This window comes from Diadema antillarum, unplaced genomic scaffold, assembly GCF_040938485.1.
Source record: "Diadema antillarum isolate AM-2024a unplaced genomic scaffold, OU_Dant_1.0 seq00000649_RagTag, whole genome shotgun sequence".
Taxonomy (NCBI): domain Eukaryota; kingdom Metazoa; phylum Echinodermata; class Echinoidea; order Diadematoida; family Diadematidae; genus Diadema; species Diadema antillarum.
In genome coordinates, this window is record NW_027271563.1 from 1,176,006 (window position 1) to 1,199,978 (window position 23,973).

The 23,973-nt window shown below is 35.6% G+C and overlaps 1 protein-coding gene across 1 annotated transcript in view; it reads right to left on the minus strand.

The window, feature by feature from the left end:
• Positions 1 to 203: 203 nt before the first annotated feature.
• LOC139736501 (uncharacterized) overlaps positions 204 to 23,973 on the minus strand; it is a 32,529-nt gene continuing 8,759 nt past the window's right edge. The window contains exon 2 of the mRNA XM_071647251.1: positions 204 to 457. Within this exon, the coding sequence (XP_071503352.1) occupies positions 204 to 457 (254 nt within the window). The remainder of the gene's footprint in view (positions 458 to 23,973) is intronic.

Below are 23,973 nucleotides of genomic sequence, written 5' to 3' on the forward strand. Positions count from 1 at the left end.
CTTCTCTCAAAGGACGTCCAATCTCAAGACCACTTCGCAAGTGTGGCACATCTATCTCTTTTTCGACGACAAAACAGGAAACGTGAAGAGTACTTTGAAACATGCCTTTGAAAACAAGACATGTAACACGACGGTCGGGAAAACAATTAACCTATGCCTCATGGCAGTTTGAGTTACCAGCTAAACATAGTGAATGATTACGGTTATGGGTAATTTTGGGCTCGATTTTGTTTCTTCATCTTCATCCGCCTGTTTTGGAACCAGATCTTCACCTGCCGCTCGGTGAGACTCAGCAAGCGAGCGATCTCCAGCCGGCGGTCCCGGGTCAGGTACATGTTGAAGAGGAACTCCTTCTCCAGCTCCAGCGTCTGGAATTTCGTGTACGGGCAGCGCTTCTTCCTCCCCGAGGTTGCGGAGAGCCAGGTCGGTGTGTCACCGTTCTTCGGCTTCTCCTCGTCTGGGAAGAGAAAATCGAGATGACGAAAGAAAGATTGTTGAGTGTTTATGACACCATTTGGGATTTTATGTATAACAGCTAAAATACGATAACCGTCTAAATATAACCAAACATTTGAGACTTATTGTTGTACATAGACATCACGACTTCATGAATAAAACCTCAAATAATAATAATGGAACATATTTCATCCTGGGAGAGGATATCAGGAATTTTGTCTTTCGTTATTTCGTTTGCTTATCTCAAACTGAAACATAAAACAAGACAAAACGAAGGACTGTTGCTTTTTAATACTGTGTCTAATTGTCATTAACATGATTGTGTGTTCATAAAGGTGTGTACTCCCTTTCCACTGGATGCGTGTTCCAACATTTGGAAGTCTCGATGTATTGCGAGGGATGTTTTCACCATTTCCGGGCGAAACACATTTTACTGGTACCCGGTGTAATGAGAGGAAAAAGAAGCAAATTTATTCGCGTATCACGTTAATTGGTTATCAAATCTTCCTTTATCATTACTTGTGCCTGTTTGGGATTGCTACGTTTCTAGTATGATAATGGTGAAGGATATTTCAGACCAATACAAACTGATCATCATTGATATCAACATTTCGCAACAAATAATCACAAATGATACAGGCCTATACAATTTAACAGTTGTTTCATTTTGTCGGTTTTTTATGATTTGATTGCAGTACGTCTTTAAAATGACATGAAAAAAATTCCTTGAGATAGAAAACAAACACATTTTAATACGTTAATACACCAGATAGAAATACAACGAATTTTGGTCAAAGAAGATTTGAATATTGCATAACACTGGTGTGAAAGGGTAAAATTGACAGATTTGAAGCTTAGTACGTGTACATCAGTGCCATGAGCTAGGTATGCAGTGGGCTCAGACCCGTAGTAAAAACAGGCTCCTAACTGCGGTATAGTCCAAAGTGTCAATTAAAAAGTTTTAATAAATTCGCTGCACGACAGTGATTGGATCATAGCATGATTGGAAAAAAAAAAAATAATATACATGTGTATGAGGGGTGTACGTTTTATGTTTGTGTCTACGTGTGTGTTTGTGTGCGTGAGTTTTGTTTTTTGTTTGTTTGTTTTGTTGTTTTGTTTTTGTTTTTTTTTGCATGTGTGTGTGTGCGGGCACCGGAATGAGAAAGAGGTAACTGCAGTTCAGACGACAATGGATGACACCCAACTGAATTCACATCAGCGGCTTTTCACGGTAAATTACGATCTACCGCCACCATACGAATTTGGTCCTTCGAACTGTCAGGTCATGCCCCCTCACCGGTCAGAGAGCAAAGAAGTACACTCTTTCGCTGTTCCCCACGCACTGTCTCCACTAATATCACCCACAGGGGTATCACGTTCGCCCGTGTGGCCCTGAAGCATCGAACAGTCAGAGCTTACAAAGACAAGCATTTACGGTTCACGGTTGCGTGAACTTGGAACGAATACGAGATTGAATTTTAATATATGAAATCAAGCTAAAGATTACCTGAAACTCTTCCCTCGGTGAATACCAATGATATTTGTTAAATAGGGAAGAGATGAACATAACCAACAACACAGTAGCAGACGAGATAAGTCGTTAGCATATAATTTTCCCTTTGCGTCTTTGATTCTCAGGACCTCTTTAAAGGTGCATTTTGAGAAAACGACGTTTTATATGTTCACACTAATTTGAATTTATTCTCTATTAGTTCTCTTTCACAAGTCACTAAAAAAGAAATTCTTTTGTTATACTAAAGCGGTCAAATTAAGATATAGAGTAAGAGATTTATCTATGCTTAAGTGACCATATCAATTCCCAGGAGCTTTAGTTTGATATAATACTTTTATACCACGTGAGTATACGTTTTTGAATTAGAATTTGCTGTAGTATACTTGTTTTTATGCCGTTCGTTTCTCTGTAGGAGGGTGACTATAGTAAATAGAACTGACAACTGATATATGCTCTTGCCAAGTTGTTAAACAATTAGTGCAGCTCTTTGTTTCCCTGTAAAGTTGTTTTGTTTTGCGCAGAACCTGGATTCGAAAACATGTAAAATCGAACTCATTTACATGTACTGAATTGAATTTAAAGTAACGGAAAGGACACTTTGTACGTATTGTTACCTATGAGAAAAGAAAACGTATGAGCGGGTGTCAAAAGCAACCACCGAAATCCTCGCGGTGAAAGAAAAATGCACGTCGACGCCGCAGCAGAGGTGTGAGCAGATGTTAAACAGCGCCTCCTATAGTCCTAGCACTTTCGCTTACAACACAATCAGCAATGCCGTCGAGAAAGTACCAGAAATGCATTGTCATAACTTGTCCACCTCGTATAAATGTATAATAATTCAGCACATTTGAAGAAAAAAAAAAAAACAAACCAAACAGATATATTTCACGATGGCTAATCTAGTATTAGTTGATGTTGTTACAGGACATTCACTGATAAGAAAAGGGTAGAGTTGCATGAGATTTCTGTTTATAAAGACATTATGCGAAATTTGAACGACTACTTTCAAATATTCATAATTCCAAAATTATATAAAGTAATGAAAATTCGTGTTAACATTCAAATAATCATAGTTCATCAATTAAAAGGAAGGGAGAGAGGAATGAAAGTTTCGATTGATTTAAGAATAAGAAAGTGGTGGATATTTTAATCAAAATTCCACACGTCCTCATGAAATAGTCACCTTTGTAGTCAAAATCATGATTATATTAGTGACACACATCTACGATTTTACACATTCACAAAAATCCCATTATTTTGGATATTAAAAAGTGCACAGGTCTCTTGAGGCGAGTTCAACATCAACGGATGAAAGGTATGTCCCATAATTTATTAGAATCTCTTTGTTTTTGGATGTCAGGCATTTCAAGACAATTTTTAAATCAAAATAAACGTTGAATTCCTCTTAGAATTGTGTACTCTTTCATATTTCATAAGCGGTTTCTGAATATCTGGCAAAAAGTTTAAATATGATTTCCTATCTCAATCAAAACTATATAATTCCTTTAGGTTTTGCATCTTCTGCATACGGCATACAAGTCAGTGTAAACATGGAGTGGATTTAATTTTTGCATGGTTTGTTGCTGCTGTACGTCTTCTTGTACATTTGTATGGAATTCATGTCACTGAGTAAATTGCTCTGACTCTACAAACAATTTCTGGAACATCTTGGAGGTATCAAAATCAATACACGACATGTCTCACAAAGCAACCCAACCACTGCCATCTAATATTTAGAAATACTGCTGAAATGAACAGTCACCATGTTGAGGAATTGGTTATGCTATAAATGAATCAAATGTTTGGATATCTACGTATAGTTTATACATTTCACTGTAAATAAGAGATAATTTCCAGGACACCTCCCCACGGCACTGACATTATAGTTTATCCCAATATAGCTTCTTGGAACTGCAATAGGGATCATATCTCATCAAGTATCAAGTATCTGTTCCATGTATTCATGTTAAAATTTCAAGCATCAACATCCGAAATATGACAAAAACTAAACTACCCTACCACATTGTGTTTAAAGCACAACAGCACATTCAATTCAACTCTAGATCTACCATGATCTTATAATCATAAATTATAACTGGATCAAAACTACGGGGGAATACTTCTGAGGATTTGTAATGCCAGTAATATCCCGAAAAACAACCAAACAAACACAGAGTTAAGCGAATTTGACTTGTATGTTCTACCGAATTTGTTTTGGAAATTATATTTGTTTTTCCTGTTTACAAGGTCAACCACTGTTGACGATTCGGAGCAGTGAGTAAAAAAAAAATGTTCGAATTATCACATTTGATGCATCTAGTGGTTGAGTTGTATCACAAAACATCCTAGCGTATAACACTTTTTCAATAAAGCCACAAATACAAGGAGATATCAATAATTTTCTCAACAAACCATAACTGTAGACGGTTTAGTCTAGAAACGATTTTGATAAAACTATTGTTCACATGCTGTGTATGTAATAATACTTAGCATTCATTATACTAATTAACATTTTAACGTTGCTTGTGTCTATCCCTAACTCACATTTAAGAACTATTTTGAAGCATTAAAGCCGTTTTTTTTTTTTTAAGGACAAGTTCACCTTCATAGACATGTGGGTTGAGTGAATGCAGCAATATTAGTAGAGCACATCATTGAGAGTTTGAGGAAAATCGGACAATCCGTTCAAAAGTTATGAATTTTTGACGTTTCTGCTCACTCAAGGCTGGACGAGAAGACTACTTTAGCTTGTGATGTCAAATGAGTACAACGATATAAAGAAAGAATAAAGAAAATTATTCTCACTTTTCTCGCATAACAAAAGAACACTTGACTTCTCTCTTTCAGAAGGCAGGGGGAATAATATTACCCTTAACATATGTCAGTAACAAGTCGAAGAAATGTTCACTTAATTCAAAAAGTAAAGTTTTGTGAAATTCTCTTTTTATTTTCTCTATATGGTTGTACGCATATGACATCATACACTATAGTAGTCTTCGCATCCAGCAGTGACTACGCAGATACTTAAAAATTCATAACTTTTGAACTGATTGTCCGATTTTCCCCAAACTTTCACTAATGTGTTCTACTAATATTGCTGCATTTACTCAATCCACATGTATATGAAGGTGGACTTGTCCTTTAATCTGCAAATGATAAATAGTGTCTTTAAAGGTCTTGTTTACCTTTGGGAGCAGTGATTTACAATAATGTTCAAGATATCACATTTGATGCATATGTGTAGGTCAGTTATATCACAAAATATCCTACCATATACAAATTTCGCAATAAATCCTAAAATATAAGAAAATATCACTATTTTTCTCAATAAACCATAACTGTAGACGGTTTATCCTAGAAACAATTCTATTATAACTGTTGTTCATATTATTTTGTATATTCAACAATCCTTAACATGATTAAACTGATTAACTTTTCCAGTACGTTGGTTGTTTGTATTCCTAACTCACTTTTTAGAAGTATTTTGAAGCACTTAAACTGTTTTTTTTTTTAATCTGCAAATGATAAAAATAAGTGCCTTTAAAGGGATGGTATAGTATAGGTTGAGATGGGGCTTCAGGTTTCTGACTTTTTTGTGAGATAATGAGAAATCTCTTATGAAATATGAAAGAACACACAATTCTAAGAGGAATTCAAAGATTATTTGATGATAATTGGTTTTGAAATGGCTGAGATATCCAAAACAAAACGATCCTAATAAAATATTCATATTTCATGGATGGTTTCTAATTATCTCGCAAAATGTTAAAAGCTGAACCACCATCTGAACTGACACTGTACCATCCCTTTAAGAGAGTCAGAGATAACTGTCAAACCGAAATCACACGTGACTAGAAATGAATGAAGTGTAAAATATTATCATTGTATTTGAATTGATTTTGGTATTTTTTTTCTTTCTTCAATTTCTTCGCGGACAAGTAAAATGTGCACAATTTGGGCAGGTATACGCAGTCGTTTGTTTTGCTTTCCCCAGGTAAATTATCGAATTAATTTATTCCAAATAACTTACTCATAAACATGTACAATTTGAGATAGCTTTCAAACATAAAGAATTCGTTTTCAGATATTCAATTGTTGATTGCTCTATACGGAGTCTTATGTCCGCGGACCACAGTTCTGAATTTTCTTTATGTATCTCTTTACCTGGGGCCATCTTCCTCGTCAAGCTTAGCTTATGATGATGGTCCCCTGCATTTCATTTTTATCATTTCCTATTGCTTTCTTTCATATATGATATTCGTTCTTGAAAAAAAAAGAGTAAATGTATGTAAGATCCAAACGTTACGAATATTAGCTGTGTAAATGACTATGTAAGTATTTTGTCGATTTGTTGATTTGTATTGATTTTGAAATGCAGAAATAAAAACTGAACTGAACTGAACTGAACTGAACTGAATTCAGACCTTGAGACCGTTAGTATACGTGCCTCTCTGTTTCGATTATTGTTTTAAAGGTTTTTTTAATGTTTTGAGACATGATGTCAATATAATAACTACGTCACATTACTTTGTATGCTTGTTCTTGGCCGAATGAACGATATGAAGGACCAACGTTTAGTGTGCAGAATCAGACCCACTTCTTTTCGTTTTTGATACCGGCCTTTTTCTTCGCTACGAAAACTATCACAAATTGTTCCAAGCTGACAAGTCTCAAAAAAAAAACGTAAAGCTCCAAATTACTCATCGAAATAATAAGAACAAAGACTGACGATTTCTGCTATAGAGGTCCTATTTGTGGAAGCGACTACAGACTACAGGCATGCGGAATACACGATTGTTTATCAATGACCTGGAACTTTTAAGGTTTTGGTCTGCCTGAGTTTATATCAATCTGTTGTCATATCCACTAATAGAGACTACAACATATGCATAAAGGGTGGATAAAATGTGTAGTTCAGCATACTATCTATTATGTTTGGGCAGTCGGGTGCGCTCGCTGATTTCCGTTGGCGGTAAAATTATGAAAAAGAAGTGCCTTTTCAGAACGTAATGACTTTAGGATAATCATTCGGGAGGCAAGCGGTGATCCGTCTCTGCGAACAACAAACCAAACTCGTGTCTTTGAAGAACAGGACTTATTCAAGAGAGAGGGGAGAGCAGGAAAGAAAGGGAGAGATAGAAAGAGAGAAGGAGAGAGGGAGACAGAAAGGGAGAGAGGAAGTATAAATACTGCCATGAAGCAAGTATTTCACAGTGGACTTCAAAATGCAAAGGTATACAGTACCTGATCACCCCCACCCCACAATACTTTTCCGCCCTCGTTTTAAATTTGGTATAATGAAAGGGCCTCGATGGATGATTAATGTGGCGTACCAAGGGCGTATGGGCCATTCCAGCATGTTTGGGGTGCTTAGCCCTAATTTCAAAATATGCCGTCTCCCTTTTCATGTCGCCCGACAATCTCTCAACTGCCCCCCTAAAAACCCTGATTTTTCCTAACCGCCATGACCCCCCCCCCCAAAAAAAAAAAAAAAAAAAAAAATGATTTCATCCAAGAAAAGAAGATATGACCGCTACAGAAAACATTGTCTTTATAATGTTCTGAATGCGTGCTGTGTGATTCTTGTTTTTTTTTAATTTTTAATTTCCATAAAATGGTAAGTTTGTTGTACTCAATTACACCAGAATTATTGAACGATACCATTAAAGGCATTATTTACAATTTACAGATGAAGCAAAAACCTAGCTTTAGTGCTTCAAAATAGTTCTAAAATGTTAGTCACAGATAGAAACGACCAATGTAAAATTTTGCATCAGTATTTCATACAACATGTGAACAGTACTTATAATAAGAATGTTTTTAGACTAAACCATCTAAAGTTATGGTTTATCTAGAAAAATAGTGAAATCTCCTTATATTATTTTGTTATTTTTTATTGCAAAATGTTTATAATTCATATGATGTTTTGTGATACAACTGACCTACACTTAAATTAGCTTCCAAGACAGTTGCACAATTTCTGATGCTCATGTTTCCCAAAATTAGAAAAAAAAAATATGTGCGATAAGAACGTTTCTTGTGATTTTTCTTCCCCTTAGAGTTCCATACCTCCACTTCTGATAACATGACACCAACAGCATCGACACTTTAAACTTATGCGCAACATCGCATCTTTTAATGCATTTCTGATGTATACACAGGATGAAAAGAAAAGCAAAACAAAATAATGATCATGTAAAATTCGCGTTTTGAGTGGCAGAGTATGTTAATACACAATGATAATACAAGAATCAATAAATCAAATCAAATCAAATCAAATCAGAGTTATGATTGTGATCAGTTAGCATGAACGTGAAGGTTTACGTCTTTTCTGTAGTAATAGTAAAATTAGATAATTACTCATGCAAATTAGATGAGGTAGCAACGTAATGGCCGAACAAGTATCATACTGGTACACTTACAAAATTAATCTCAGTTCGTTTGAAAGAAACTAACAAAGGAAAAAAAAAATCTTTGTTGCTACTGTGGCAATAGCCAGCAATGACCTTGAGGAAAAATAGGTGGTCGGAGGGGGAGGGGGAAGTGTTAGCAACCAAAATGTTACTAGGTATTATTCGTTTATTTATGCATTTATTTGTCTAAAGGAACACATGTTGACACTATCTATTGATTCCTTTTTCTTTTTTTTTTTAAACAGAGCGGACAGAATGTAATTTTAAAATAATGTTAATCTAGGAACTGTTTCAACAATTCAAGACACCTCTAAAATTGAAAAAAGATCCAATAAAAAATTTCACAGATTTGCTGAATGTTTTCTTTTATAGCACTGATCCAAAAATATAGATTTTTATCATCAGATTCTGTATCATTAAACGTTCAGAGAACATCCTTCGGTGCCATTGGATAACAATACAATTATTTTGCCATCATAATCACATCAATCGGAAAGCGACTTACAATCGCAATTATATTGGTCAACATTACGTAATTTGTAGTCATTTTTATATCGATCAATGTGTCACATTATTACATTTTGCCAATTTATAGGTGCATGATAGATCTATATTCTTCCCTATCCTATGAATATCATGGATATTTCAAACATTTTCAGAAAAAAAAAAACTTGGTGCAACTCTCAATAAGAACTAAAGGATAATTTTGAAATGGTTCTCGGAACACGTGCCAAATTAGAGATTTATATCGCGCTCACGATGCGCTACCACAGCTACGGCTGTAATCGGGTCACTAATTTATTTGCTTTCCATGTCCGCAGCTAAGAAATGACCCCTGATAATCATCGGTTCAGACAGAAAGACAAGCCTTTTTATTTTGTTCGTTTTATGCACTTTATTTATTCCTAGTTTTCACGAAGGTCTGACCCTTCCATTAAAAAAAAAAGAATGAAAAAGAAACCCTGTCTCAAAACTGGAAGAGATAAACCGAATTCACTCGCATGAAAAAATCGATATATAAAAACACAATAAAAGACTACCACTCAGTAACTTTATCATAGCAATTGTATTGGTTAGGACATTTCCTTGCTCAACACGGACATTTTCCTTTGTCCCCAAGCCTTCATTTTAATGTTGGATCAGGAGCAAGCGAAAAGATATATTAGGGAAAGCATGATCATAACACTAAACTTTTAAAGTAAATTAAGTATTCATACGTGTGAAATGTAACAGCACTGTGCCGAGATGTGTAACTGAATAGGGCAAATAGGGGCAAAAAAAGTAAAATGATCTGCTCTTGGGACTAGATCGACAAACATTGACACAACAGAAGCAAAATGTCTTTCACGGTGTATCCACTGTAATGTGACACAAAACGGTCGCTAGCTTTTAGAGTCATTAAGAAGAACATCGGGCAGGGGAGGAGAGAGAGAGAGAGAAAGAGACAGGGAGATCCCTTTCATTGCGGCTGAAATATCTGGATATAAATTAATTAAGAATGCGCACAGGCATGGTGATAAATTATACGGCGCTACCCAAACAGTATACAAATCGCTTGCAGCGCGCGGGCCTCCGCCCCGTCGACTCGCGACAGACTGCTGGCTTTGGGGAAATTATTCAATTACAGCTGATCGGAGTAAGAGCGCGTTCTCTTCAAATGCAGTACCCTCTGACTTCGAATCAACACTGCTGCGGGTTCCTATTCATGCCCTTCTCGTTTATGTTTCTACTTCATTTTAGACTGAAATCCTTCCTTATTAATCGGTATGGTGTGATGAAAACATAAACAGGTACATTTTCTCACGTCATCGATATTTATCCACGGAAGTAAGATTTATATATTAAAACTGCGAGTGCGAAGAGCAGCAAGGAAAATGTGATATGATGTTCGACGCAATTTTTGGAGACCGGTGAGAGAGGGAGAGCCGAGTGGAGTCTCACAATTAATTGAGATGTATTTGGTTGGTGATAATCAATGGCTTTGTAATGCCCGTCCCGAGGGTCTGCTTTCTATCTCACCTTGTCAAGTTTCCTTTCTGATGGGTTAAGGAGCAACACTTGACGGTGATAGTTCTACTAGTCTTTTCTTAATCTTCTCTCAGGAAAGACACGGGTCCGAAACGGCGCTTACTGACGCAAAGTGTATACCATACATCTACGTTAGCATGCCTTATAATGCAATAACCCGCCCGGTCTAGAAGCATAGGATCATAATCTTAAAGGGACATACCAGACGATTTATATAATTTCATATCATGAAGTACATAAATCGATAATGCCACGTATAGATTAGTGGAATTTATGTCGTGCTTGAGCAGAGGAGCCAACACTCTGAACAACCCAAAACATAACACACTGAGTGAACAAGGATGACGACATAGCAGGCTTAGATATTCCTTAATAAGCAGCAGTGTAATGCCATTGCTTATCAACTTCACCTGTGTAGAATTTATGCATGTTTGTTCATTTCGTTCTGCTTCGTTGAGAACCAAAACATTCGTTCTTATGTGAAGTTGCTATGTCACTTTCATTGTTTATTGTGATTTGTTATGAATTTTGAAATTATTTTTATTCCTTATCCCAATCAATATAAATTCTGATACTCCGTATCCAGCAGGCCTATGACCAATTCAAAGATGTTCAAATGCAAAAATCTGAACTCATCTTGAAGTCTCCTTCATTGTTCGTCAAAATAGAATATTGAATGATATGATAAATAACATACAAGCCAGTGATAGATACCGCAGTGGGCAGTAACATCCGGTCTTATAGAAAAGTAGGGCCTATATCAAAACAATTATTCACTAACCTGAGAAGTACATTCTGTATTTTTCACATCCTCTGGAATTATTTGAAAGGGAAAAAAATTAAAATAAAACATCAATTCCTACAAGAAAATTAGAACCTGTCAAAATTTGGATTCACCACTTTTAATATTTACCAAAGACAGTGGTGGTAGAACAGACTATTCATCAAACTCGATAAGGAGATATGTTTTAATAAATGTTTTGATAGCACCATATCATTTGTCTCTTTTTTTCCGCGATGATTATCATCGTAAGCCTCGGTCACCAAAAGTAAGCATTATTTTTGAGACATCAAGCCCCCAAAACCTTTAACGGTGTCTTTCGTATCTTATTGATATACCATTGCATTGTTTACAATTTATAATAAGTATAATCATATAATTACAGATGAATATAAACACAAATCACAATCTATCCTGATCTATTGATGTTACAATATGGTTATGACGTTTTTATCTCTTTTAGCTCCCATTTACAGTATTGCCTACAAAAATCAAAATGCAGGTAGTTCTAATCAAGAAAGAGGGAATTTCAGATATGAGATCTTAACTTATCATAAACATGTCTTGATTAATGTAATATAACGTTTTTATCTCTTTTAGCTCCCATTTACAGTATTGCCTACAAAAATCAAAATGCAGGTAGTTCTAATCAAGTAAAGGGGAATTTCAGATATGAGATCTTTACTTAAAATAAAAATGTCTGGATTAATGTAATATCAGAGGATGACTTTACAGACCTACTTGTTATTGCATCGTTTTGTTTGAGACAGGACAAAAGCCAACAGTCACACAGGAACAACCCCCAAACGTAACTGTTAGTTAATTTTCCATTTTCGAAATCAAGATGTCTGTACGATTTGATGACAAATATTATTCTGTATGACAACGATCACGCAATCTGTAACATCTATCGGACAATTGAGGGGAGTTGATAAAAGAAGGTTGGTGGACGATGTTTGTGAGATCAGGAAGCTACAGCTACATGGTAAGAGCAATGGTAAGATCAAGGCCAAATATTGATTTGTGAGGCAAGCCGTTTGAAAGAGTACATAGCTTTCCAACATTGAAATAGCCTCGTGAGTATTTTTACATGTACTTTCGCATTTGAAACCGCCACGTTGATCATAACTATATAACAATTGAGTTATATAGGCCTACATGTTTTTTTTTTGTTTTTTTTTTTTGCAGCTTATATCAACGTACTTTTGAGACTGAGAGGGGTTAATCCGTGGAAACATACAAATAATATAGATAACGCGTGTTCCTTGAGTAAATTATTGTCTTGGATTGATCATTTATGTTGTCAAGACACGTAAAATGAAGTGGTAAAATTTGAAGGGAGATTATCAGTGAATTTTATCTCGATATCCCGCGCAAATAAAGTTATGGCTTTATACATTCAGGCCACAACCTTGCGTCTTCCATCGAACGTGACCCTGTAGTGCCTGACCGGGTAATCAGCGGGCTGGTTTTCAACAGCTCACCGCTCGCTGTGCAGGCTAATCGGGGTAGAATTCCTTCGCGTTAATACTTTCATCCTTCACGACATTTCGCGCTTACTTCTGAGAATATTTCGTTTCATTCAAAACCTCAGGTGACATACAACTTTTATGGGACGAAACTAATATGGTGCTGACACGCTTTGAGCTTGAAATTGATCGAGCAAATGGAGACTTTAGAAAAAAAAAAGAAGAAAAAAAAACCTCCACATCACAGAAAATGCGTCAGTTCGAACAATCTATCAAGATGTGAGTAAGAAGTACAAGTATCTATTGTTTAAATTTTGGACACAAATAGCACATACACTGTATGTCCCTCGGATAGGACATAAAATGTCCCTCGGATAGGACATAAAATGGAGGTCCCGTGTATGAGAGAGTCACAGCTCATGCACGTAAAAGATCCCGCTTCATTCATTCATCGCAAAGAGCAGGGTGTCTAACCCGGTGAAGTGGTCCTACCCCACATCCAACTGGACCCCATGGAAGACCAGCTTAGTGTAGCTGAATATGGGCTATCCAGCCATCTTCACAGATGGAAAATGAACAACAACAATAAGTCTTACCCACATATTGAGCAAAGTTACTAAACTATAAACCATTCACCAATATGTTAGATTATTACCAAATAGGGACTATATGACTTGAATCGGATGCTCAAGCACAGTTAAAATACCTTAAAATACGTCGTACAATCAAGGTATTTTTTTATGCACAGGCCTATGTACAATGTTTATGTACATATAACGTACATATAGTCATATAACATACGTATATGTACCTATATGACATACACGTATATATAATAGGTATATATATATATATATATATACACACCTTAAAACTTCGTAAGACTTCTGTGAGAAATGGTCATTAATTGCGCAATAATGATAAAATACCCTGCAGTCTATTACTTTGGTGACAGAGTAAATCTTCTGAGGTCGTATACAGCAAATTGATTATGATACAGTATGCCTAGCGTAATATCGTGCTACTGATACTAATCACACTTCAGCCATTTTATTTGTTAATCATAATCATAATCACAAGACTCGAACAGGGTATGTCAAATTGTTTGATAGTCCGCGTATTACGGTCTAGTTCTTAGCTTTCTGTCCGAGATAATTTACAACCATGCACTACATCAGAACTCTTCGAAATAAGCACGAATTCGCCATTTGAGACAATACATGTTTCATGTGCCCAAGGTAATAATAATAATAATAATAATAATAATAATAATAATAATAATAATAATAATAATAATAATAATACCAAAGTTCTGCACGCAAGGACACGCTGACATAGGCACAATTCTTACACGATATACACATTTACTGGACTATTTCGCCTTCTGTGTGCATGTCAAAGATTTCAAACGGGAAGATCGGGCTTCATTGTTGACAAAGGAAATAGGCCTACATGTTATAGGGTAAGTCGCTCGCTAGATATAGCATGTCTCAAACTTATTGACATTGCATTTGTCAATGATGTCAAAAGCTCCTTGATTCAAATAAACGATGGATCAATGAAAAGCAATACTTTTGGTTGGTTATGCATCGATATTAAACCACCAAACATACTAATAATTTTGTTGTAATAAAATCAAAATATGTATCATGTCTACATGTATAGGACCCTACTGAATTTCGTAGACTGGATGTTCTTCCAATCCACATTTTATGGCAATTTATGTCTTGGCCTCATGACAAACGAGAATGAATGACGAAAAATATGTCGTTAAAACTGGATGATACTCGCAGTAATGCAGTACCTCTGTATCGCATGTCAGCAATGTTTGTGATGACATCGATGCATTCCTCAAACCACTGGGGAATTCGGGAATAATCTAAAACGGCAACGCGATCGGAAATGAACATTGGTGTAGTCTGCCCGAGGGGGAGGAAACAATGATTATGTTGATAGCTGAACTCTCAATCAGCACACGCGAACATGGTTTCTGCTCCCATCAGGCATTTGGACAAGTTTGTCTGCTGTACACGTCGGTATTGTAGGAATGTGGATGATTAAGCAATCATTATTCGATGGATACGAACAAAACCACCGAAACATTATAGGACTACACATTTCAAAGCATTTTTTATTATATTTTTAATCCATTCATTTAATTGTCACATTGCATTTCTCGTTATTATTTTTATTATTATTATTATTGTTATTATTATTATTATTATCATCATTATCATTATCATCGTTAGTAGTAGTAGTAGTAGTATTATCATTATTATCATTATTGTTATTATTGTTATTATTATCATTATTACTTCTCTGGGCCATGGCTTACACCAACCTAACGAACAAAGAGCATACCGGCTATTGTATACTAATGTTTTTGTTCTGTACTTACTGCTTTTGCTAGGCCCCAGTATCATTGTTTTTCTCTGTGGTTTGTTTCATTAACATTATTATAATCATTCATTTTACTATATAGGTATAGGCCTACATATTTTCTGCATATAAACATTATACATCGTTATAAACACACGCAATCATACATGGCCTATATACATACATATTATATGCATATAGGCCTACATAAGGGCTTTTTACACTTGCAAATTTTTGCTTAGTCCCGTACCAACGGTGGGGCTAAGGGGGGCCTTAGCCCCACCGTTGGTACCGGACTTTCCTTAGCCCACTTTCTGTTTACACTTGTTTTTGCCAAAGTGGGCTAGTCCCACCGATAGTCCCGTACTATCTGGCCCTGCAAAATAGCAGGGTTAGCACCGCAATTGCGGTGCCAAGCAAGCTAGTGTAAACAGAACGAAAAAATAATCCGGGGCTAAGCGACGGAGACGAAGTCCGACCCCCACTGACCAATCAGAAACGAGGTGATCAAGTGCTGCCGGTAAGTGCGTGTACGTGTACAGTGCACAGCGTAATCATGAATATTCATGTCGTTTGGAAAGTACGGGACTAAGAAATACGAGTGTAAAAAGGTCAATTTTCTCCTTAGCCCCGGAGAAGAGCTTAGTACGGGACTTATTGGCGAGTGTAAAAAGCTGAAAAAATTGGTACGGGACTAACGATAGTCCTGGGTCAGAGAAAGTACGGGGTTAAGAAACACAAGTGTAAAAAGGGCTATAGAAGAGTTACACACACACACACACACACACACACACACACACACACACACAAAACGTACTTGCGTTTCTTAAAGTGTAGGCCTAATAGTCATTGATATCATTTTCACAATCGCGTATTCAGTATCTATTGCACAGAATTTATATAAGACAAAACTGCCAGCAACATCACAAAGATCCTTCAAACTTTATTGAACATTACCCGCACCGTATACACAACTCACTATAATCAACATCCAGAGGGAATTCATGATATTACACATAGAGTATACTTCAACATAATAGTCCAGTGCCAATAAAGCTACTTTATTTCACTATCCAACATGGAGTTAGAGCAAGTGATAGCAGATCGCCACAGGACGTCTCATTGCACATTTAGAAAACTGACGTTAAAATGCTATTCTACTCTGCACGTATGCAGGTTTCGAAAGTCGTTAAAACAATGCGCAATAATCGCCAAACTCTAAATACATTTCAGTTGAGTTAAATACCAATCAGGATGGTTATTTCAAATGCAATAACTACCAAAAGTCAAAATGATACAAAATAAATGTTCATAAATTCAAAAGCTGCCAAGACTAATAGGCAAGTGTACAACCTAAGCCAAGCTGAACAAAAATTATTGTGTTACTGTTTTATCAGGAATTGTTTTGAAAACATACTCTCCTGCTTTTTTCTGTGTGCATGGCTAAAGTTTACATCGATTATATTATTTTGAACAGGTGCAGCATAATTTCATGAAGCATGTAGGGGAGACTGGGGTAATTGTGGCCCCCTTTTTCATATTTTCTATTAATACCATTAAATAGAAAGTTCAATAATATTCTAATTATGCAAATATACAGTCAATGAATACACCTATAATATCCTAAAGAAAGTATAAACCTCAAACTTTCCGTTTGCATATCAATTACAATTAACTTAATGACTTTGTGGGGCCATAATTTCCCCGTGGGTTGGGGTATTTGTGGCCCCCTTTTATATAAAGATATAATGAATAAAAATGTGAACTACATGAGAGCATGTAAAGGAATGATTTCTTAATCATAGCATGCCTCATTTATCCATTTAAATTAATGTAGAAAGTCAAGTTCATCCAACTTCGACCAATTCACAATTGGTCCTGATATGCTGGACAACAGAAAACTGTGATCTAAACATGATACATAAACAATGAATATTATTAAAGTCAATTCCACAACATATGGCTGATTAAAAAAACCAATAACCCAAAAGGCTCCAAAGGCTTAACAGCCTTTTCAGCCCCATTTTCTTCACTTTTGAAGCATTATTTGCATCTCTTATATCTTAATTATTTGAATATAAAAAGTGTAAGTCAGAGTCTATCATTTTGTTGAGATTTGGCCTTGGATTTTGTGGCATGATGATCTTGAGAGATGGAGTCCTTCTCCTGAAAATATCCAAAACAAAGCTGCAATAATAATATAATTACACAGTATGCTCATTTGATAAATCCCAGTAATGAACCATGTTAATTGTGATTTTAAACTAGATCTTTGATTTCCTTGCATATATCCATTAATGTTCATAGCAAAACAGTGCTTTTCTATGGGGGGCCACAATTACCCCGATGGGCATGTCTCAAACAATGGCCCTTTGTTTCAAGAATAAATAAAAATTTTTATGATTTGCTTCATAATCACTTCAGACAAGGTTTGTCATTATGAAATAACATTATGAAAAAGAATTTGGAAACGAATAGAAGATGTGACACTTAATTTAATAAAGTGAAGAGTTCACTTTTTACTCAGTGATTTTGACATGTACTGACAAAACAGGTCCTCCTATCAAGATGTTAATTGCTAAATGAATGGATGTTGGAGCAAAGTAGTGGTAAGAAGTGACCTTCCACATACTACAGTTATAAGCTATTTCAACAAATAGAAGATGGTTTAATCATACATTTTATGTTGAGGAGCCATAATTACCCCAGGGCCACTATTACCCCAGTCTCCCCTATATGTTAAACATTAGTTTCTACTTGTTCACTCATTAACAGCTGTAAATGTCCCATGCTGTGTTAATGTGAAAAGGGGGAAGTATGTACTTAATACTGGATATTACTCTCTTTTTTTCCTCTTTTGCTTGATCACCATGTAGAATACACCATAAAGAAGAAAGCCGCTTCAGAATTCAATCAATTTCATAAGAAAGAGAAAAAAAAGTTCTGCCAAACAATGCAAAATGATCAAAATCGGATAAGAAATAAGGAAGTTATGACATTCTGAAATTTCAATATTTTTCGGAAAACACGTCTTGACCAGTCGTAATGAATATTTAAATCAGCGAGTTGATGATGTCATGCTCTCACAATTTCTTATTCATTTCATATGTGACCCTGCACCACAAAACAAACAAAAAGTCGCCAGACATGATTTTTTTGTTAAGGGCAGATTCTGAAAGAGCAGAGTCTAAGCTTTAAAATGATGTATAACTCAATACAAATGGATTTTCCTAACCTATATAAATGTTGGAAATAAAGCACACACTCTGGAAAGTGTGAACTGAGAAAGGAGGCTCTGAAGTACAGGGTCTATTCAAGTGCTTAATCTTCCCTAAGCCGTGTTGCCTGTGCCATGAATGGGGTAAAAAACATGATGTTAACCACTGTAGCACCAACAATTAAGGGATTATCAGATTAAACTGAAATTGGGCACGGTCTATTACCACATTCTGACCATAATAAATGCCAACTTGCAGAGCAGTAGCATTACCCTTTCAAAAGTTATTAGAGTTGAAAGTGAAGAGGGTGCAAAGGATTTTCAGGAAATGAAAGGGGTCTCTAAGAAAAACCTGATCACAATACTCTACCAAAAAAAGGGGTTGTAGAAAAACTGCTGAAAACCCACTTTCCCATTCAATTTATGATCCCAAACTCAAGAATCATGTAGAAGAAGAATAGGTCTTTCAGAAAATATAGAAAACTCAAAATTGACTTGGTTGACCAATTTTACCTTTCTTGAGTCCTCACGTAAAGTCAAGGGGTGCGACTTTTTGTTTGTTTTGTGATGCACGGTCACATATACAGAAATGACCGAAAAAAAAAATCTCTTATTTTAGCTGTATAGACCTAAAATTTGCCTTTAAGGCACACAAAATAAAAATTAACAAATTTTAACCAACATGTAATCATGATAAATTATATAGGTATGGAAATCTGTTTTACCTGTATCAGCTAAGAATAGCATTTTAAAATCTAATTTCATTTTTAACATACTGGACAAATTGTGAGGGCTTGACATTATCAACTCTCTCTCATTTAAATATTAACAAGGACAGGTCAAGAAATGTTTTCCGAAGAAATGTGCAATTCAAAAGATCATATTATCTTCCTTAATGCGATCCAATTTCTGTCATTTTTGGAACATTCTGTACGGATTCTTTTTTTTTCTCTCTCTCTCTCCCTCCCTCTCTCCTTCTTTTAGAGTTTATTTATTTTTTGGGGTGGATTTCCCCTTTAAGTTAACTGCATGGAAAGGGGCAATTTTTGTCCTGAGAAAAACACCTTGATTTTATTGAATGTAGGAAACTGTATTTGAAAGAACTTTTGAATAACGGCGATACTATAAATGTATGAACACATAATGACTCGTTCAGTAGTTTTTGTTTTCAAACATTTGATAAAATATCATAATATCTATTCTTTTTTTTTTTACAAATATGAACGTTCCTTTGGTGCAAGTTGTTCCAGTTAATTAAAAAACAAATGTGCTTAAATCCTGAGATTAACCCAAACATATTCGATTACTGAGTAAAATAATATTTGTAATTGTATTTTCCATTAGAAATACATGTCTACAAATGAACAAGAGCCTATGACTCATTCTGTCATTACTCTGTTGTATTTGACAATTATTTACGGTAGCACAAACCTTTCACTGAATCAATCTATTAAAATACAAAATGCATTTTGTCAAGAATGACACCCGTTTGTATTATTGCTGTATTTACCTGAGGTCAGCTGGTGGATCATAATATCCCTCAAGGAAAGGAAACAGCAAAAAGGGCCTACATATTTCTTTAAAACAGACATATTTCTTTAAAACAGAGAGCAGACCAAATATTTTAACTTGGAATATAATCATAATCGGTGAGTTCCATTTGGATATCACTAAACTTTGGATACTTGAATCATTGCCGTTGGTGCTTGTGCGCATCTGATTTTAGTGACTAAGATGCTGTCATTTTCAATGAAAGAGAAACAATACAGACATCGGCAAAGTAGCCATCAACGAGTCATTAGATAATAAAGGGGCGATACTCTATTCTAGAGCAAATGGCACACAACCAGTCGGATACTTTCGATACCAATATCTTATTCGTCCATTAATTCTTCTTCGTTTTTGTTTCTTTATGTATAACTACCCGTTATATATATTACTATCGGCTGGAAATGGGACCATATTTGCAAGGTCGATGACCACAGGTCAGTGACGCCTGCACGTGGAAGATCCAGTGGGGCATTGTTCGATTCGACCTGTACTCTACTCCCTTCATTCATTCAAGAAAAACTAGGTTTTATTTTGGGTGAAGGTGACAGCAAGGGGAGCATAAAAACAGCAGCGTAGCATCTCGGTCGGTGAGATGTATGGCCGTCTTGACGGATTTCTCACTCCCCAGCAACCCGGGCGCGGGTTATTAATGTGGGAGCAGCCCCGGTCTGACCTTAAACCTCCATTTGTTGTGACAGGACCCACGTTTTAAATGGGCAACACTACAACTCTACACACACACAACCGCACTCACTCAGTCTTTCAGCTGCCTGACGAGTGTTGCGTCTACAAATCTCGGAGGTAAATAATTGCCTTACTCTGTCATTGACCTTTCTCTACCGTCCTCTTCTTTTCTCCCATTTGCTAATTCCTGCTCCCTTAGAAAAAAAAAATGCTACACTTGCCACTGATAGCGAGGTAATTTGGCTGTAATACGCCACAGCAGCGAAAATACAACAAACTCCGAGTGCCGAACAGCGCTCCCCCAAGAGCATCGATTCATCATCCCGCCACATCTCAACGCGATACATCCCTTTGAAGAGCGTTCGAGTAACGCTTTAGACCGCAGATCGTCTGCACAACAAGCCTCTCAAAAAAACATGCGTTCTGTCACTACACAAGCATGAAGTAAGTAACCCCCCAAGCCCCCCCCCCCAAAAAAAAACAAATAAACAAAATGAAATAAAAAGATACAACAACAGATACCTGGATACCGCAGAAGCATTGTTGTTTTCAATTAATTTCATTTATTCATTTTTGCTGCGCTGATAATTATCGTATACGCTTAGCACATAGGCGCACATGAACACAGATGTGTTTTTATATCAACTCGAAATACACTTACACGCTACATCAACCACAAACAGAAATACACACCTGCACAACATGTGTAATGCATGTTCTTCACGGCCTTCCTATAGAAAGATAGCCATGTATAATGAAAAGTGTGTGAGCACCCGCTCAGCTTTTGTTAAAGAGTAAATCCAGTCCAAACATAAGTTAGTCTGATAAAAAAAGAGTAAAATTTTACGAGTTCAACGATAAAAATTTGACTGAAATCGGATGAAAAATAAGGAAGTTATGAAATTTTGAAGTTTTATTTCTTCAAAACAGTTCTTGTACAGTGGGTATGAATATGCAAATGAGTGAGCTAACATGTCATACCCTCACAATTTTCCATTGATCATGTACAAAAAATGAGGAAAATTCAATGTTTCTGTCATTGAAGTCTGAAACATGACATTATTCCTGGTTGAATAATTTCAGAATAGTGATAAGTTAGATATATGAGGATTTGAGTCTCGGGCATAATTGCTTTTGAATGAAAAACTGGAAATTTCAAAATTTTATGTACGAACCATAATTATGGTAAGTTGTGAGGGAATGACATGCTAACTTTGCTATTTGCATATTCATATTTACTGTTCAAGAACTGTTTCCCCAAAAATAGCGAAACTTCAACATGTCATAAAAGTTCGTCCTTATTTTTCATCCGATTTTAATCAAATTTACACCGTTGAAGTCGTAATATTTTACTCTTTCTTATCAGACTAACTTATATTTGGACTGGATTTCCCCTTTAAATGTTTAAGAGAAGCTCCCGGAATCATTTATTTCATTGACGTCGCAATCTGACTCCAACTTTGCTTACGATGGCCGTCTCTTGTATTTGTTTGCCTTCTTTCACTTTCACTTCCATATAGCTTACTACTGTCAGTTCAGCTTGATAGCAGGATATTCCTCTTGAACTATCATGTCGTCCACCGTGCTTTGATAAAGAATATTATGTCCAACATACTTATAATGAATTATATATATATATATATATATATATATATATATATATATATATATAATCAAATATAGGCCTAAATGCCTACTATCAAATCAAATAGATCCGCATGTATGTGATACAAGCGCAATAAAGTATATACCATCAACCTTGCAGTAATGAATACACTGTCACGTACCAGAAATATAGATTTACTTATTCAACTTTTTTTTTTGAGAATGTGAGTTTGTATTTAAGAAATTATATTCCTTTTTATATTAAGCTTTTGGTAATTAGTATGTAAAATTATTTTGATTTTTTTTTCTTATTTGGCAGAGTAGACCCTTCTGGAAAACCAGCCTTCGGTCGACGAGTGTTTTTCACCAAATCAATGGAAATTAGGCCCTATTCTCTGCTATTACAATGTCTTTCATTGTATAAATAACAACAAAAAAAAACTGGAAAGATGCAGATTTGGAATGTTTAATAAAAACCGTCTCTAAAATGGAATATTCGAATCCTTTTTCCTAGTTTTTTTTTTATATTTGAATGTATCATGTCTTTACATTTGAATGTATCATATGGGAACTTAAGGGGGAAATCAGATATTCAACAAACCGAAATACACCAATACAATAACTACAAGGAATTGCGATTTAATCATAATAACAATGCTGACGAGATGATAGAAAACTGTTAACATGCTGCCTCGAAAATTAGATACATACAGATAAAACTAGTTGGAGTGCGATAAAAAGAACAATACACGTATAATGGTGTTCAGAACAAAAAGAAATGCACCCATTTTATTCAAAGGCAGTGGTTTTAATTCCAGCAATCTGTCTTTGTTTTCCAGAGAGAAGCCAGAGAGGACTGCACATGAACGTCCTTCTAGAAGGGCAGTTTGTTCAATGTAAAATATTAGGAAACCCAAACATACAATATGATATATTATTAAATTGGAATGATAGAAATCATAAACGAACACTTCCAACTTGATTGGAAAAACCTACGATAACCTTGTATGACAGAGACAATGTATAATGCATGTTTATTGCACAAACGGCCTTCTTAAGGCAGCTTTGTATAAAGTTAAGTGTGTGTGCGCGCGTACAGCCTCTGTAATTGTTTAAGATAACTTCCCGAAATCATTTATTTTGTTAAGACAGCCATTCAACTTCAGCTTTGCTATAAATTGTGGCGGCCTCTTGTAATGGTTTGATATCCTTTCACTTTCACTTGGGTCCATATCACTATCTACTAGTGTTTAGCTTGATAGCTTTTGTGTTCTATTTGGTTTGCACTCTCATTATTATCGTCCACCAAAATCAACACTTTTTGGCCAGATTCTTACCTTCTTTGATGATTTATGCCTGACGCTTAACACTTACAAAAAGAACAACAAGATCAATTCAATTAAATAGGTTTGTTTGTAAAAGCGTAATATAATTACACAATAATCAACTTTGCAATAATCAATGCACTGTCAAGTACAAATACTACGGTTCTCAATATTTTATTCTCTCTCTCTCTCTCTTTATTGTGCTTGTATTTAATAAAAAAAATTAGTTTATAAGCCTATATTCATTTTTATTGCTATGCTTTGTGTATTCATTACGTACACTATTTTAAATTTTTAATCTGACAGGGTGACCCCTCTGAAAACTATCCTTCGGCCGACGATGGTGATCAACACAACGGATTTACATTAATTATCTGCAATTGCATTGTCGGTTTTTTTTTTTATAGATATGAAAATAACTTGAAATTGAAAAATGAATTACAAACGCCCTCACAATATAAAATTGCATTTTCCTATACAGGTATTAGGTCCTATAAACTACCCATTCTTTTTAATCACATCAGAACATTGGTCTGGTTCTTTAAGGAA